The sequence below is a fragment of the Peromyscus leucopus genome, chromosome 10 (genome assembly GCF_004664715.2).
Source record: "Peromyscus leucopus breed LL Stock chromosome 10, UCI_PerLeu_2.1, whole genome shotgun sequence".
NCBI classification, from domain to species: Eukaryota; Metazoa; Chordata; class Mammalia; order Rodentia; family Cricetidae; genus Peromyscus; species Peromyscus leucopus.
Genome location: NC_051071.1, coordinates 79,735,584 through 79,752,298, shown reverse-complemented (window position 1 = coordinate 79,752,298; position 16,715 = coordinate 79,735,584). Strand labels below are relative to the sequence as shown.

General features: G+C 44.2%; 1 protein-coding gene across 1 annotated transcript; it reads right to left on the bottom strand.

Annotated features, from left to right (window-relative positions):
- Nucleotides 1-11,928: 11,928 nt before the first annotated feature.
- LOC114701778 (PRAME family member 12-like) lies at nt 11,929-14,729 on the bottom strand. Its single transcript, XM_028881957.1, has 3 exons — nt 14,443-14,729; nt 13,361-13,951; nt 11,929-12,496 (listed from the first exon to the last, which is right to left on the bottom strand). The coding sequence occupies exons 1-3, from the start codon at nt 14,727-14,729 to the stop codon at nt 11,929-11,931; spliced, it is 1,446 nt and encodes a 481-aa protein (XP_028737790.1).
- Nucleotides 14,730-16,715: the final 1,986 nt, after the last annotated feature.

The following is a 16,715-nucleotide window of genomic DNA, read 5'->3' as shown; positions in this document are numbered from 1 at the left end:
AGACCTGGAATGCACTGGAAACCCAGGAAGAGCAGGCTGTTTCAGGCTCTGTGAGACACGTGCAGCAGACTTTCTTGTCTTGTAGGCTGGAGGGTGTGATACAGGGCTGAGCCGGACAGCACGTCCATGTGGGCTGGAGGGTGGGATGTAGACCTGCAGCTAGACAGCATGACCATGGTCTAGAGGATGAAAACCTGTAATTCTTTAAATGGTTAGAATTTCTGCTGGAAACAAATATATGTATTAATGGTAGAACATGCAGCCTAAGAGTTTTAAAGATGAGAAGTTTTAAAGAGGAAACTTTTCTCTTAGGTGTACCTATGGAATATTAAATGCATGGTTAGCAGATGAGAGGAGGGGATACCAGGCCAGGGAGAGGGAAGGCTCCTCCCCCACCCAGAGGAGAAACAGAAATTTTGTAAGTGGGAGATAAAACTGTATTCAGGTTGCATTCCTCCTGGGCTTTCTTGGCTTGTGGGCGTTGGCAAATTTTGATCTCCTGAAGCTTGTAAGAACCTTCTTAATGGACAAAATCTTAGGCATGTTAGCAATATAACAGTGGTAAATTTTGTCAGAGCAAAATTGAGTCCTTGGAGTCTCAAAAAAGCTTCAGGATAGCCAGAGAAGGAAATCTGAAATGTGTCATTTATATATCTCTCAAGTCTCGTGTATCTTTTGACAAAAATTAATAAAATACAGAGGGCTGGAGAGATGGCTCAGAGGTTAAGAGCACTGACTGCTCTTCCAGAGGTCCTGAGTTCAATTCCCAGCAACCACATGGTGGCTCATGACCATCTGTAATGAGATCTGGTGCCCTCTTCTGGCCTGCAGATACACATGCAGGCAGAACAATGTATACATAATAAATAAATAAATCTTAAAAAAAAAAAAAAAAAAAAAAAAAAAAAAAGCCGGGCAGTGGTGGCGCAAGCCTTTAATCCCAGCACTCGGGAGGCAGAGGCAGGCGGATCTCGGTGAGTTTGAGGCCAGCCTGGGCTACCAAGTGAGTTCCAGGAAAGGTGCAAAGCTACACAGAGAAACCCTGTCTCGGAAAAAAAAAAAAAATTAATAAAATACACTTAGAAGAGAATTATTATTTCTAATCATATTTCTGTAAGTTTTATATCATTGATGAACAGTTCATCAAAAGGATCTGGAATTGTATCAAATTATTCATATTCAACGCTCAATATTTAAGAATCTAGAGGTAAATAACAGCCTGTATTCAGACTGGCAGCTTTAGAGAGAGCCTTTGTCCTACAGCGGCATAGTATATGGTGTGACCAGGTGATTCGGGATTCATAAAGGCGGGTCAGTGTCCTGTGAAGACATGTATCCTCTTCCTGACAGTATGAAAACATCAAGACCTTTTTAAATACCAGTGAGAAGATCATAGAGGCTTAGGTGTAGCTTCGTGTTTCAGTCTGGGGGTAATAAGGAATGCCTGTAGTGGGAGATATGAAAAATCAACCACCGATTCTTAAGAGCTCTTGAAGTGTATGTAAGGCCGTTCTCTATATATGAGCTCTAGGCATTCTTAAACTTGAAAAGCAGTGAAATAAATGGTGTATTACTTCTTATAACTATAAATCATAAGGATGTAAACCTCATGGGTGAGCTTCCAGAGGGAGAGAATTTGTAATTGTTGGACAGACATAAGAAAAGGTACCAGTATATCCTGTAGAGCTATCTGCCAATGTATAGTCTCCTAAGTTTCATAGTTTTATTACACAGATGATATTATAGTTATATCAATGTATTGCAAGATATATGTATATACATATATACATACATATATATATTATTAGGTTGGGGGACTGTGAGGAAGCTATAATTGACAGTTAGTTCTGATAGTTAATCTGTATATATAATGAGGAACTCTGTTCAAAAAATGAGTCCTGGATAAACAGAACTCTCATTTCCTGCTCTGTATGTCGGCTTTGGCCTCCATCATGGCAGGGTGAGTAGCCAAGTTAAAAGCGAAATGCTGACAATCTTTAGGTTGAGGAAGTATGGTAAAGAAGCAATCTTGTAAATCTATGATGATTATTTTTTGGTTTCTGGGGATGGCCGTGGGAGATGGGAAGCCAGGCTGTGAGATTCCCCTTGGCTTTAACAAATTTTATTTAATTTCTTTTTTTTTTCTCCGAGACAGGGTTTCTCTGTGTAGCTTTGCGCCTTTCCTAGAATTCGCTTTGTAGACCAGGCTGGCCTTGAACTCACAGAGATCCTCCTGGCTCTGCCTTGGGAGTTCTGGGATTAAAGGTGTGCGCCACCACCGCCCGGCTTATTTAATTTCTTAAGTACTTGTAACAGTCTATAAGCCTGATTTTCATTAAACAACAAATATTGGGGTGACTCAAGGGCTGGTGGGGGGCTTTATATGCCCAATATTTAGAATATGCCATAAGTTTATACTTGGCCAATCTTTTCCTGAAATATAAGAAACATCCATGCTTATGTCTAGCAAACCAATTATTTTCTTTCCCTGTATTTTAAGTGTTTAGTTGGTCTGGAATACTTAATTTCTGAAACCAGAAAGCCTTATCCCTAGAATCCAAACTGGCAACTCCCATAGGTGTTGCCCTGTATGAATCTGAACTGTTTTTGTAAGGGGTTGTACCATGATCTTAATCTCTTCAGTAAAGTCAGGCTCAACCTTTCCTGGGAAAGTTTTTATACCTTGTACAGCAGAGGAGCTATGGCCTATAATTAGTCCCAGTGTCCCTTCTGGGGAGGTCCATAGACTCTTGTATTAAGGCATACATAAGTTCATTCTTACAGCCTATATATCTATCTCAGACCTCAATAAAAACTTTATCCATAGATCTAACTTAGGCATACATCCTCAGTATCTCTAGGTTATTTACAGAGATCCATGTATCATTTATAACATATCTAGATGTTCATATCTTATATTTCTCTATCCCAATGACTTGCAGTACATATATAATAAATTTCTTTTTTTTTTTTTTAAGATTTATTTATTTATTATGTATACAGTGTTCTGCCTGCATGTGTCCCTGCAGGTCAGAAGAGGGCACCAGATCTCATTACAGATGATTGTGAGCCACCATGTGGTTGCTGGGAATTGAACCCAGGACCTCTGGAAGAGCAGTCAGTGCTCTTAACCACTGAGCCATCTCTCCAGCCCAATAATATATTTCTTAACATTCTTAAACATTATTTATATCTAATTCTTCATATCCTTATAAAAACTTTACATCTAAAAACATTTTCGTATTTAATTCATCAGGAGATACAGGTGATTGATTACTGAGAGCAGTCAATGTGGTGAATTCCTTTAAACAAAGGAACAAAGATTACTTTGAAATCTGTTTTTAGGTGAACTATTTTTTACTTGAAATTAGATTCTTTAAACCTGGTAAATGGGGATATAATCTAAATGATCTCAAAGCATAGTTTGGACAAAACCCTGGCAATAAGGGGTATAGCAGTTTTGTCCAAAGCTTAGACTTTTTAAATGTTAGGGGGCTAAGTAATGAACTGGTTATATGAAATTTAGCATACTTAGCAAGCATATAAATATGATTTTGTATACATTAGAGAATCTGATCATTTATGATGATCAAGCTTTAATTTGCATCCTAATAATTATCTCTAATTGCTATAGCTTAAGTACAACTTATCCTTCACAGTTTACAGTTTAGGTCAGCCAATCAATCAATAAGTTTTAGTTTTTAATTATCTTTGATTAAAGTAAACTTATTCTTAACAATTTATAAGTTAGTTGTCCTTATAAGCTTAGAACTTAGGCTTTATACCCGTCAGGTTTAGCCTTAAAAATATTAAGTTTGTACTGAAGTTATTTTAATATAGAAACAGGAACTCTTATTTAAAAATATAGTACATGAGGAGAGAAACAATGTAATAACTCCGTTTAAGGTGTATCATGAAATGAGATAAGCACAGTAAAAAAACTAAAACAGAGGAGGATTTTTTTTTTAAGCTGCAGCTGGTTTGTCCAGACCGTACCAAGCCAGACAGTCACCCGGAATGGCAAAGGGAGAAAGGGGAGGGGTCGAGACACGGGCCGAAGTGAGCTGAGATGCAGATAGTAGATGGCCAGGTTCAGAGAGGGGAAGAAGGCAGATGTTTAGGATTCCAACCCCCAAACGTCTTCGGGGGGTCTGATGAATCCATACAGGTTGTCGTAGGGTGACCCCTAACCAGGACCTGTTTTTTTTGAAATGGGTTAATTGAAGTTCTTGTACTTGGCCAATATTTTTGTAAATTACCAAGAACTTAAGAGTCAACCCAAAAAGAGGAAAGAGAGAGAAAAGGACACTTTTTTAGGAGAGCTGGGAGTTGTCATTAGTTTCGAAACCGGCTCAGGCTGTGGCGCTTGCATTGTTATTTAAATGATGGCTGCTGGAGTGAGCTCCTAGTTAGCAATTTAGAAGTTTAGGCTCAAGTTAGCCCTTAGATCCCTTTAGCGCACACACACACACACACACACACACACACACACACACACACACACACACACACAAAATAAATAAATAAATAAATAAATAAATAAATAAATAAATAAATAAATAAACCCTGCTTGTAGCAGGACACTGCTGCTACGCAGAACTTAGTGAACTTCATTAGCTCTAGTTTACACTCTCAGGAGGTCTTGTAGTGTGATAATATTTATTGTGTTAACTCCTTGTAAGACCCTGAATGAAGTAACGGCAGATTTCTCCCTAAAAGGGAGGGGCTAGAATCTCTGCCTCTTATCATAGTCTGAAGGTAAATCAATCTCATAAGGTTGGCAGCTTTTAGGGGTCTCCTAAATCTTTCCTTACAATTTTAGAGGCCTTATGGAATTCAGATAGTCTGTTGCTTCCTTATCTAAGCCTGTAAACAGACTAGAGCTGACTGAAATGCCTTTCATCTTAAACCTGTGTCCTGTAACTTCTATCAAAAGCTGATTCTCTTTTGACTCATTCTGACTCATGGTGCAAGAAGGATTCTTAATAGGGAAGGGAGATATTCAACTACTCACCACAAAGAGGCCTGGGGTTCCTCCCGGTCTGTAGCACCTTTGGTGAGATCCGGAGGTCCATTGGTAACGGCACTTCAGGGGTCACCTTTACGACTCCCAGGAAAGGCTGCCTCGTCTCTGGACAGCCTCCGCCAAGCACACCACTGCTTTTTTAGTGTGCTTGGAAGATTACTCTTCCTGAGACTGGGTACCCAAGGGCGCCAGGTCTTGTATAATATTAGTGGGACCAGCCTTAATATTATATATCCCAGCGGCTCAGGAGAGAGAACTACTAATGGTGAGGACTATTTTCAGGAAATAGAATCTCAGCACACCGAGCTCTATAGTCCACTTGCTTTAATTCCTCTGGCATAACATCCTTTATACACAGCTTCAGTTCTCTTCTCATGTCTTGCTCCTTTCTTGCCTGATTTCCCTATCTATTGTTCCCTCTAAGTTCTATCTTAATTTTCTTGTCTTAATTCTGCCTCAACTAGGTCCTTTTTATCTCGTTCTTACCCAGCTAGTACTTCCCCATCTGGCTCTTCCTCATCTTCCATCTCATTCCTCTAGTACTCTCTTCTAGCCCTTCAATCTAGTTCTTCCCCATGTCAGTTTGTTCCTCTCAAGTTCTTACCCATCTAGTTCTTCCATTCTCTTTTCTCTTCTGCGTCCCCCACGTGCCCCGGGAGTCCCGATATATATACACTTACAAGAAGTATTCCCTTAGCAGTGCAAAGCCAGGCTTCCAGGGTCAAATGGAGGGGTGATAAGAATCACATAGGAAGTCAATAACCATTAATTATCATTGCAACCCCAAAGGGAAGTGACCAATGAGGAAATGAATTAACTAAAGGCTAAATTTGGGTAATATCTAAGAAGAGGGATCTTATGTGCTCCACTATAGTCTTTAATGTGATTGGTAGAAAATGTTAAGAATCTATAAGTTGCTAGGTCAATGGGAGAAAATAAAACTGTCTTCTTTTTTCCTATGGCTCCTATCTGTCCAAACTATCTGCCTTTTTTTCTGCAGGATGGGGGAAAGTGTGCTCAGTTGCTAGGCAACCTGTGTACAGCTAGATGCCTCTGGTGATAGTTAAAGGGAGATCTGGAACTGGAGGTAAGGGTTGGGAAAGGAGGAAGTAAAGCTTAATTGGCACATCCACCAGGCCTTCTCAAACAGGTAGCCTGGATGCTTAAGTCTGTTCTTAGAGTACAGAGGTATCTCTGGTAAAGTACTTTCCTCCATCTGGGGATGGACCTGGCAGGATGCTGCCAATGATGATAATTACAGGGAGGCTTGAACTGGGGTTCTGGCTGAGCATAGCTGTCAGCACAGAAAGTTATCTAAATATTCCTAGAAGTGGTTAGGTAAGGAATTAGCGGTCTATAAAGTTAATAAGGCTGTAAGAAAGGAGGGCCCAAGCTAAACTGTGTAAAGCTATTACTTAACATCCACCTGACCTAGGCGGTGTTTCCTTGTGGAATTTGCCTTAAATCAGGAGACCTTCATGTGGACTGTTATTACTGCTAGTCCTTGAAAGTGGCTAAGGGAGATATCTGATTCCAGAGAAAACCGTTCCTGAGGCTGTTCTCCAAATACCTGGAACGTGTATGTCCAGAGAGTGATCAGTCCACACTGTTAGCAATTCTTAGGGGAAAGTCAATTGGGAAAACTATGAAGGCACACATGATTTTCATAACAGAATACAGCTGATATATAACAAGCCAAATAACACCAGAAGCTCCTTGGAATTTGTCTTCCTCTGGAGGAAATCCTTCATCCCATCACCAGGTAGTGACTTTGCCATAACCAGCTAAGTTCTTATGATACATACTTGTGGCCTGCAGCATGTAACTCCAAACCAGTAAATTCAAAGGTCACACACCCTCATCCAATTACATGATGCAGAGGCTTGTACCACCCTGCTTGTGGTTTTTCCCTTTAAAACCCCCTCACCCTGAGAGCTCAGAGCCATCCTCCTCCACCCTCTGTGTCGGAGTGTTGGACATCGACCGAGCCTGGGCTTGCTTGTTATCAATAAACCCCTGTGTGTTTTGCATCGGGTATCGGCTCGATGGTAGTCTTGCTCCGGCATCTTGGGACATGGGCACACCTATGATCAACGCTAAGAATGCTTGAATAAATATATAAGAGATCATATTATTTTATAACTATGTGAAATTATATGTAACACATCCAAGTATATGGATATATACATATGGATATAGATGAGATGAATTTATACCACTGGGGATGATGACGTGCCACCCAAGAGCCAAAGATACCTAAGCAAACCGCAGTACCAACCATGAGAAACCTCTTCTCAACCTCCTAAGGAAGAGTCAAGAAACCTCTAGAACAGTACAGACTATTGCTATTGTCCTTGTTTCCCCAGGGAAGGTGAAGTTAATTCCCTATTGCTGAAGACACCACAGACATCACAAGAAAACCCACAGAATCAACTAACCTGGACTCATAGGGCCTCACAGAGATTGAACCGACAAGCAGGGAGCCTGCATGGACTGACCTAATCCCTCTGCATATGTGTGACAGTTGTGTGGCTTGGTCTTCTTGATGATAGGCAAGCACTCACAACAATGGGAACAGGGGCTGTGTCTGACTCTTTGGTAGCTTTTACTCCCTATCCTCACACTAGGTTGTCTCATCCAGACTCCATCTTGATATGCCATGTGGTTGATATCTATGGGAGGCCTGTCCTCCTCTGAATAGAAATGGAGGAGTGGATGGAGTGAGTGCTGTGGGGCGGGGGCAGAGGGGCGATGGGGGAGGGACTGGGAGGAGAGGAAAGAGGGGGAACAGAGTCAGGTTGTAACATCAATCAATCAAATACATTTTAAGAACTGCTGAGAGGGACAATCTGTCTGTCCTAGAGGTGAGGACTCTAAATGATTATCCAATACAAAGCACTAAAAGTATACATGCATACATACATTAAATGAACTCAAGAGTGGATTTACATATTTATTTGAATACATATAAAACATTAACAATTAAAAATAAGAGACTACAAATTTGAAACTGATGGAGAAGGGAACGAAAGGGAGGGATTGGTGTGAAGAGAAGTTATGTAATTATATTTTATTAAAAAATTATTTCTGATTCCCAAGAACCTCCATTAGTACAGTAGTTTATTCCATGTGTGTTCAAATTCCAAAAGACTTCCCATATTGTGTGTAATTTTTTTTCCACGAAAAACTAATCACACTTATGGCTTGTTTGGTTTTATGAGACAAGGTTTCTCTGTGTAACTTTGTGCCTTTCCTGGATCTCGCTCTGTAGCCCAGGCTGGCCTTGAACTCATAAAGTTCTTTTTTTTTTTTTAAGATTTATTAATTTATTATGTATACAGTATTCTGCCTGCATGTGTTCCTGCAGGCCAGAAGAGGGCACCAGATCTCATTACAGATGGTTGTGAGCCACCATGTGGTTGCTGGGAATTGAACTCAGGACCTCTGGAAGAGCAGTCGGTGCTCTTAACCTCTGAGCCATCTCTCCAGCTCTATTTTATTTCTGTGTATGTGTGTGCATGTGTATGTGAGCATATGCTGTGTGTTTGTGGGATGGCAGTGGGCAGTGGAGGGCTTAGGATCCACTAGAGCTAGAAATTACAGGTGGTTGTGAGCTGCCAGGCATGGGTTCTGGAAACCAAATTCTCATCCTCTGCAAGAGCAGCAAGTACTCTGTCGGGCTGCGCCATCTCTCCAGCCTAGACAGTGACTTCACACAAACACTTACCACTTAGGGGACTGACTAATTAAACCAGAAGAAAATGGAGAGGTGAGCATAAAACATAGTATCAGAAAGGCAGCCCTTGTGAGGCTACAGGATGTTACTGGACACACAGGATCACTGAAGTCTGCCATTCCTCTCCTGGATCCTGGAAACAGACACCTGGCACTACCCACTGATCTATGTCACCAGACCATTGGTGCTCATGTCACCAGATCTCCAATGAGCTCCCAGCTCGGCCCCAGGGCTGCAGTACAGCACGGCCCCCTGAGGACCTGGGACCACTTGAATCCACATTTTCCGATGCAGGCTCTCCTCTCTGCTCCCCTAGCCTGGACCCAGCTCCGCAGACCAACAGCCACTTTGGAACTGGGTGGCTGTCCTCTCGCTCAGTCTTTGCTCCTGGGTCAGCTCTGTTCTTGCTTTAGGAAGGTCTATTTGAGTTCCTGCAGTGTCTTTAGCTCTTAGTTGTTCAGAGAGGGGATCTCACTTAGTCCAGGCTGAGCTCTAACTACACAGCGAGGAAAACCTTGAACTTGGATCGTTCTTCCTCCTCCACTTTTGTGCTTGGATTAGAGGCATGAGCAACCACAGCTGGTGTCATGTGGTGCCTGGGCATGGGATCACCCAGGGGCTTCTTGATGATAGGCAAGCACTCAACCAACTGAGCTACATCCCCACCTGAGGCAGGAGGATGGCTGAGAGTTTCAGAACAGAATCAACTTCAAAGTGAGTTTCAAACCAATCTGTTCTATAAATTGAAACCATATCTTTAAAAATATAAGCAGCATCACTAACAACCAAAATACCCTCAAATTTTCTAGCGTTCTGGGGCTTGATTCCAAGGTAGAGCATTTGCCTTATATGTAATGATACCTTCGATTTTCAGTTTCTTGATCTCTGAACCAGGCTCTCAGTGTGTGTTTTATAGTATGTGTTGTAAGGAAATCAGAGTATGCCCTGTAAGCTGGTGACCCAGAATCTCCATGTTCTGGGTTGAGGGCCCCAGGATCTCCATGTGCTGGGTTCGGGGCCCCATGTAAACTGGTGACCCAGAATCTCGATGTTCTGGGTTCAGGGTCCCAGGTAAACTGGTGACTCAGAATCTCCATGTTCTTTCTTGGTTCAGGGCTCCATGTAAGCTGGTGACCCATAATCTCGATGTTCTGGGTTCAGGGCCCCAGGTAAGCTGGTGACCCAGAATCTCCATGTTCTGGGGTCAGGGCCCCAGGTCAGCTGATGACCCAGAATCTCCATGTTCTGGGTTCAAGGCCCCAGGTCCGCTGGTGACCCAGAATCTCCATGTTCTGGGTTCGGGGCCCCATCCTGAAATGTATCTAGAGATGAACCAGCAGCAGGAGGCTTCGATCCCCTCTCTGCAGACCTCCACCTCTGTGGCCCCACTGTACCTCACTCCACCATCACGAAGTGTTCTGCATAGGAAGACGGAGTCCCGGGGAGAGTCTGACATGAAGAACACAAGGCAAACATGCAGGAGGTCTAGTGTGCATTCTCCTCTCTAAGATGTGTTGCTCTGTGTAGACTGACTATAGGTAAAATGTAAAACTATTTGGACATGATAAAGCCTTGTGGTCAATGTGCCACTTCTTGTGATGTTCAGCAAGAGTGTGATGTGAAGTGAATTATATCAAACCTTGTTTTCTAGCAAGGGTCAATTCTAAGATTATGTCTCAAATGATACTGCCATGGCAATCACTTCATGTTTTTTTGTTTCCAGGGTGTACTTGATACAAAACCTTACAATTAATTGCTTTATGGAAGTCAGCTAACAACAGTGACCAATATTGAAGAAATTGATCTATATTTTAATAAACACAAATGAAATAAACGAGCGATACTAAATTATCTTGTGGCTGTGAGATTACACCCACAAATAGGAGAATAATTAGGGGCTCAGAAAATTATAAAATTAAAATAAAGATAGACATCATAATTGAATAGTGATAATGTAGTTATCTGGTGTAGTAAGGTCTTCAGGACAGTAGAGGGACTTTCTTTTGTTTTTTGGAAAAGGGTTTCTCTGTGTAGTTTTGGTGCCTGTCCTGAATCTTGCTCTGTAGACCAGGCTGGCCTCCAACTCAGAGATCCGCCTGGCTCTGCCTCCTATGTGCTGGGATTAAAGGTGTGCACCATTACCGCTGGGCAGCAGAGGGACTTTTGACCAAGTACTGGAGACTTATTTACCAGTGGTCACCTAGCTTTTAGGAGCCACGCAGCACGCAGGCTGGATAGGGTGGTCTATATGGGTAATCTCAGCCATTAGGAGGTGGAGACAGACCAGGAGGATTAAGAGTTCAAGGCCAGGATCAGGAGAGATGGCTCAGGACTGCAGAGCGCTTCCTCCTCTTCCAGAGAAGCCAAGTTTGACCTCTAGCATCCATGTCAGGAAACTGATTTAGGGATCCTATGCCTCTGGCACTGGCAGTAGTAGGCATTTACCTCCTCACCACATAAAGATAACTAAAACCAATGAAAAGTAAGTTTCATGAGGGTTCAAGGCTAGCAAGTTACATTCAAATATTTGTTTTGGAGTGACAGAGGAAAGAGCAGCAGAGGGCATACTTAAAACATTTGCTCTGTGGCTGGAGAGACGGCTCAGCGGTTCAGAGCATTGGCTGCTCTTCCAGAGGCCCTGAGTTCAATTCCCTGCACCCACATGGTGGCTCACAACCATCTAGAGTGGGATCTGATGCCCTTCTTCTGGCCTGCAGGCCACATGCAGTGATGCTGCTTATATTTTAGAGATATGGTTTCAATTTATAGAACAGATTGATTTATTATAAATATACTTATTTATAATAAAGAAATCTTTTTAAAAAATAAGTCTGGCTGGGCAATGGTGGCGCATGCCTTTAATGCCAGCACTCAGGAGGTCTACAGAAGTTCCAGGACAAGCTCCAAAGCTACAGAGAAACCCTGTCTCGAAAAAAAAATTTTTTTAAATAAAATAAACATTTGTCTGCATTGCCCTTTCCTCCTGCCATCATTGATATGCACACAGTGCCTCCTACACTGAGGTTCCTGGATTAAAAACCTCTCCAAATCCCCCACCCTCCTTCACAGAAGGTGTCTGCATTGTTCACTCTCTTTAACAGCTCTGCACAAAGCCCTCTGTGTAGCCACCCTGAGAAGGCAAGGACCAAAAGTAACAATCCCCTCTTTACTGCAAGCAGGGACAAACTCTGGCCTCCAGGTCAGACACATGGCCCTTCAAACAACCGTGGCAGAGAACTGTGGCGAAGGAGATGTCCTTGGGCTCCCTTATGGCCCTGAGTGTATCCACGAGCCCAAGGCAAAGTTGGACAACTAACTCTCTGGAGAGGTAACCAAACTCATCAAAGCACTCCAGAGGGATAGGGTACTGCTCCGTGGCCATCTTGGTAAAGTTGGCTGTGTGGCGGAGAAGGTCACTCAAGACATTCACAGAGAAGTCATTAAAATAAAAATTGACCTTAGTGAGCTGCGAGCATTGGCTGAGGGCAGGTAGGAGAACACTGAGTTGGGAGTCCTTTATCCCACACCCCTGAAATCCCAGAGTCTCAAGGGTGTTCGCCACTTTCTCTAGGAGAACTCTGAGAGGCTTCATCCGCAAACGGGACAGAGGAACGCCACACATGTCCAGGTGTTTTAGTTGATGGAGCCGCTCACACCGGGACAGGTGTTTCAAGTGTGACTGGAAAAGCCGGCAGTGAGTGACAGAGAAGGATTCCAAGGGCGTCTTCAGGTTCCTAGGCAGAGACCAGGGGTTAGTTCTGACAAATGATGCTGGAGAGCATGTGAGGTGGGTTTACCCAACAGCACAAGAGGACGTGTGTCCCCGGGGTCACATGGATCAAATGATGGAAGTCAGTATCTACGGTGCTGTCTGTGGGGTTCTGCTCACTCCAGTCACACCCACAGCTGCCACTAGCTCTGTGGGTGGCTCAGGGCACAGCTCTGTGGCAGCTTTTCCTCACTGAGGACAGAATTCCAGGGCAGCCTGCTGCACCCTAGGGCACATGCAGTCAGGACCAACCCATGAGAGCCCTGAGAGCATTTAGGCAGTTAGTTCTCACTGCCCTCTGCTCCTGTCACCTCCCCTGTGGGGATTCACAGTCCCCAACCCTGACACTGACCTTCCACCTCACTGTCAGCCTTTCCCATCCACTCAGCCCCTACTAGTTCAAAGCACTTCCTACATGGGAAATCAGGGCATCATGGTGGCTGTTCACACAATCTGAGCTCAGACCATCTGGGGAACTCTGCAGGCATCTGTTCCTGCACTCTTTCCGTACCCTGCTTTCTCTGTTCACTTGCCATTAGCTTAGCCAGGCTTCTAAGAGAGAAAGCACACCATTCTCACTCAATCTGACCCACACATCTGCGTTCGTGACATACCACACACACACACATTTCCTACCCCAAATCAGGCCCCTGTGTCATGAGGGCCTGGGAGACCTTGATTCAGTTAACATAGAAACAGGCCAAGCTTAGATATGCTAATGACTCACTGTTCACTGTGCTAGGACCAGAAGATACCAGACCCGCTACTCTTTTCCAAATATGGCAAAGTTTTGCTCTGGTAGCAGAGACAGCTCGCTCTCCATCCTTACCTGAGCAGGAGTTTCATGTGCCTACTGGCAAGAGAGAGGCCATTCAAAGAGAGATGCTGGAGACTGCTGAGTGTGGAGAACTGAGAAAGAAAATGCCTGACAGGCTCCTTTTCCTCTGAGCCTGGTAGATCGTCAAGCCCCAATCTGTCCGTGGGAATTTGCACTAGAGAAAGCGTGTGAAGATTTCTCATGTGAGCGAGGTAGGGAGAAAACTGTGCCAGAGTGGGCCAGCTCCAATCTATGCGGAGTTCCAACACCTGGATGTGATCAGGCTGGAAAACTGTCAGAATCGTGCCGACATTATCTAGGGACAAGGACTCAATCTTCATGTTCACACAGCAGAACTGTAGGGAGTCTCCTCTCTGCTGGGCCCACTCTAAGAAGTTTGTTTCTGCTTCATCCAGTTGGAACCGGAAGTAAAGGTCAGTTATCACCTGCAGAGGCTGGGTCAGCTCATATCTGAGAGGGGGCTTCACCTCCTGCTTCTCACTCACAGTCTCTGCTGAGCAGTCCCGATCCTCTGCTCCAGCCCATACAGTCCAGAATCTGTGGTGCACTCTCCGAAAATCGATTTCTCGAAGTTTCCCCCTCCTGTGAGTAAAACAGGTGACGTGTCACAGACAAGAGAAGACCTGACAGACATTCGTCTCCTTTCCACACACCTCTAAGGTCAGCTCTTCCTCTGTCCCGTGTGGATTTTGACAGTGTTTTGTTTGTTTTTCTCCCCAGCACTGAGTGCCCAACCAAGTCCTCATGGTGCCAGGCAACGGCTCTTTCTGAGCTGCATCAGTAGCCCTCTGTCTCACTTCCCTCCATTCAGTTACTCTTGACCTGGTACTAACTCGTGCCTGTGGGAGAGACAGGGACAGGCTCCTTCCACTCGGCCCACATCTTCCCTATTCCTCCCCTACACCCAACTGTCCTTTTCCATCAGAGCTCAGCAGAGGTCAAGGCTTCTGCAGTCTTCCAAGCTGATGCTACCAAAGGCCTCTCATCTACCTCTGACCCCATTCTCTGCACCCCAGATATCTCTTCCCTGTACCCCAGTGTCCTCCATTGGACCCTACATGGGTCTTGCTTACCTGGGGTGAATATTCTGTGTAAGTAGGACATCCAGTCCATCCAGCATCTCCTGGACCATCTCCAGGTTGAAGGTGTTCATCAACGCCCCCACAGGGAGGCAGGGGAAAGGCCAGGCTGCCACCATTGCCTTCACAAGTCTATTTAATCTGCCATGGACGGCCTCCTTGAACAGTGCTGGGAAGAGCATCCAGGGCAGGTCCTCCAGAGCAGAGATGGCCAAGGCCTCATTTCTCAGCAGCGCCTGCCTGGCCAGCTCCTCCAGTGTGGGTAGGGAACGGTTGCTCATCCTGTTGGATCCTGGGGAATCTTCCAAGAAAGACATCCAAGGAAATGTTAATTGATATATCACAAATCAGTGTCCAGGAAGTATCATTAAAAGGTCACAAACTAAGTAAGTTACAAGAAAGCAAAGCCTTTCAGACTTGCTCCAGCCTCATTTGTTTGTTTGTTTGTTTGTTTTCAAGACAGGGTATCTCTGTGTAGCTTTGCGCCTCTCCTGGAACTCACTCTGTAGCCCAGGCTGGCCTCGAACTCACAGAGATCCGCCTGGCTCTGCCTCCCGAGTGCTGGGATTAAAGGCGTGCGCCACCACGGCCTGGTGGCTCCGGCTCCAGCTTCTTGTGTGGATGAAGAACCAGAAGCGGGATACTAGACCAGCTGTGGTACTGGAGCACACCTGAAAACACACACACACACACACACACACACACACACACACACACACACACGCACACACGCACGCACGCACGCACGCACACTTTCAGGTCTGGTGGCATGTGTACTGAGGAAGCAGAAGCAGATAGATTTCTGTGAATTCTAGCCTGCTCCACATAGCAAGTTTCCAGGCCACCTAGGACTTCTTAGTAAACAAACACCAAAGTAAATTCCAATTCAACATCCTTTCTCTGTCAACAGCAACAAAGGAAAACTAAGTCATTTTAATGTTTTTCTCCCTTTAAAATGCTCTCACTCTCCAGAATTTCTCATTTCCCTTAATAGCTTCATTGTAATCACTGTAAATTAAAAAAAATAAAAGAATGGGGGGGGCGGTTTGCTGGTGAGATGGCTCAGCGCTTAGCACTGAGGACCCAGGTTCAATTCCCAGCACCCACAGGGCAGTTCACAACTCCTGTTCCCAGGGATTCAACACTCTCACACAGACATACATGGAGGCAGAACACCAATGTACATAAAATACAAATAAATGTTTTTTTAAAAAAAAAGAAAAGCACAAAACCTGAAAACTAGATACTGTCTAAGCAGGTGAGTTTTTGGAATGCTTGTCCAGCATACATGCGGCTCTGAGTTCTCAATCCCCAGCATCCACCCAGCTCTTAGGGAGACAGAGGGTTCACTATTCAAGGTCATCTAAGGTATGTATGGAGTTTCTAGGCTAGCCTTGGGTATAAAAATCCTTATTTTTATTATTATTGTTGTTGTTTGACACTGGATCTCTTTTACTATGCCTGGCTGTCATGGAAATCACTATGTAGAGCAGGCTGGCCTTGAACTCCAAGAAATCTGCCAACACTGCCTCCCAAATGCAGGAGTTAAAGGCGTGGCCCACCATGCTTGTATAACACTCTGTTTTAAGATTAAAACCAAGCAGGAGGTGGTGGCACACCCCTTTAATCCCAGCACTTGGGAAGAAGAGGCAGGCGGATCTCTGTGAGTTTGAGACCTGCCTGGGCTACATAGGCAGATCTGGGAAGGCCCAAAGCTACACAGAGAAATCCTGTCTTGGAAGAAGAAAAAAAAAAAAGTAAAACCAACTGGCCAGCATGGTGGGGCACGGTGGCGCATGCCTTCAATCCCAGTATTCGGGAGGCAGAGGCAGGCAGATTCCTCTGAGTTCAAGGCTAGCCTGGTCTATACAATGAGTTCCAGGAGAACTCATTACATAGAGAAACCCTGGCTTGAAAAACCATAAAGAAAAAAGAAAAAGAAAAAGAAAAAAACAGAAGATTGGAAGATCTCTGAGTAGCAGCATGCTATATCAGCAACCGGGAGCAGAAGCTGGGTTTCCACCTAGCCTGAGCTACTCAGCCAGTTCAGGACAATCTGGGCAACAGGCAAAACCTTGTCTCAGAAGTTAAAAAAAAAAATCATGAATGAATGTTGCTGGAGGGCTTCTCTCCAGGTTCCCCAAGCCCCGCAGTCCCACAATCCATGTATAAAATAATCACTCAGACGCTTATATCACTTATAAACTGTATGGCCGTGGCAGGCTTTTTGCTAACTGTTCTTTTATCTTAAATTAACCCATTTTTAT

Excerpts from the sequence above, each read along its gene's own strand:
- LOC114701778 (XM_028881957.1), bottom strand. The coding sequence starts at position 14,729 with ATGAGCAACCGTTCCCTACCCACACTGGAGGAGCTGGCCAGGCAGGCG. Across the intron at positions 13,952-14,442 it reads ACACAGAATATTCACCCCAG|GAGGGGGAAACTTCGAGAAA; the intron begins GTAAGCAAGACC and ends TTTTACTCACAG. Across the intron at positions 12,497-13,360 it reads CACATGAAACTCCTGCTCAG|GAACCTGAAGACGCCCTTGG; the intron begins GTAAGGATGGAG and ends GTCTCTGCCTAG.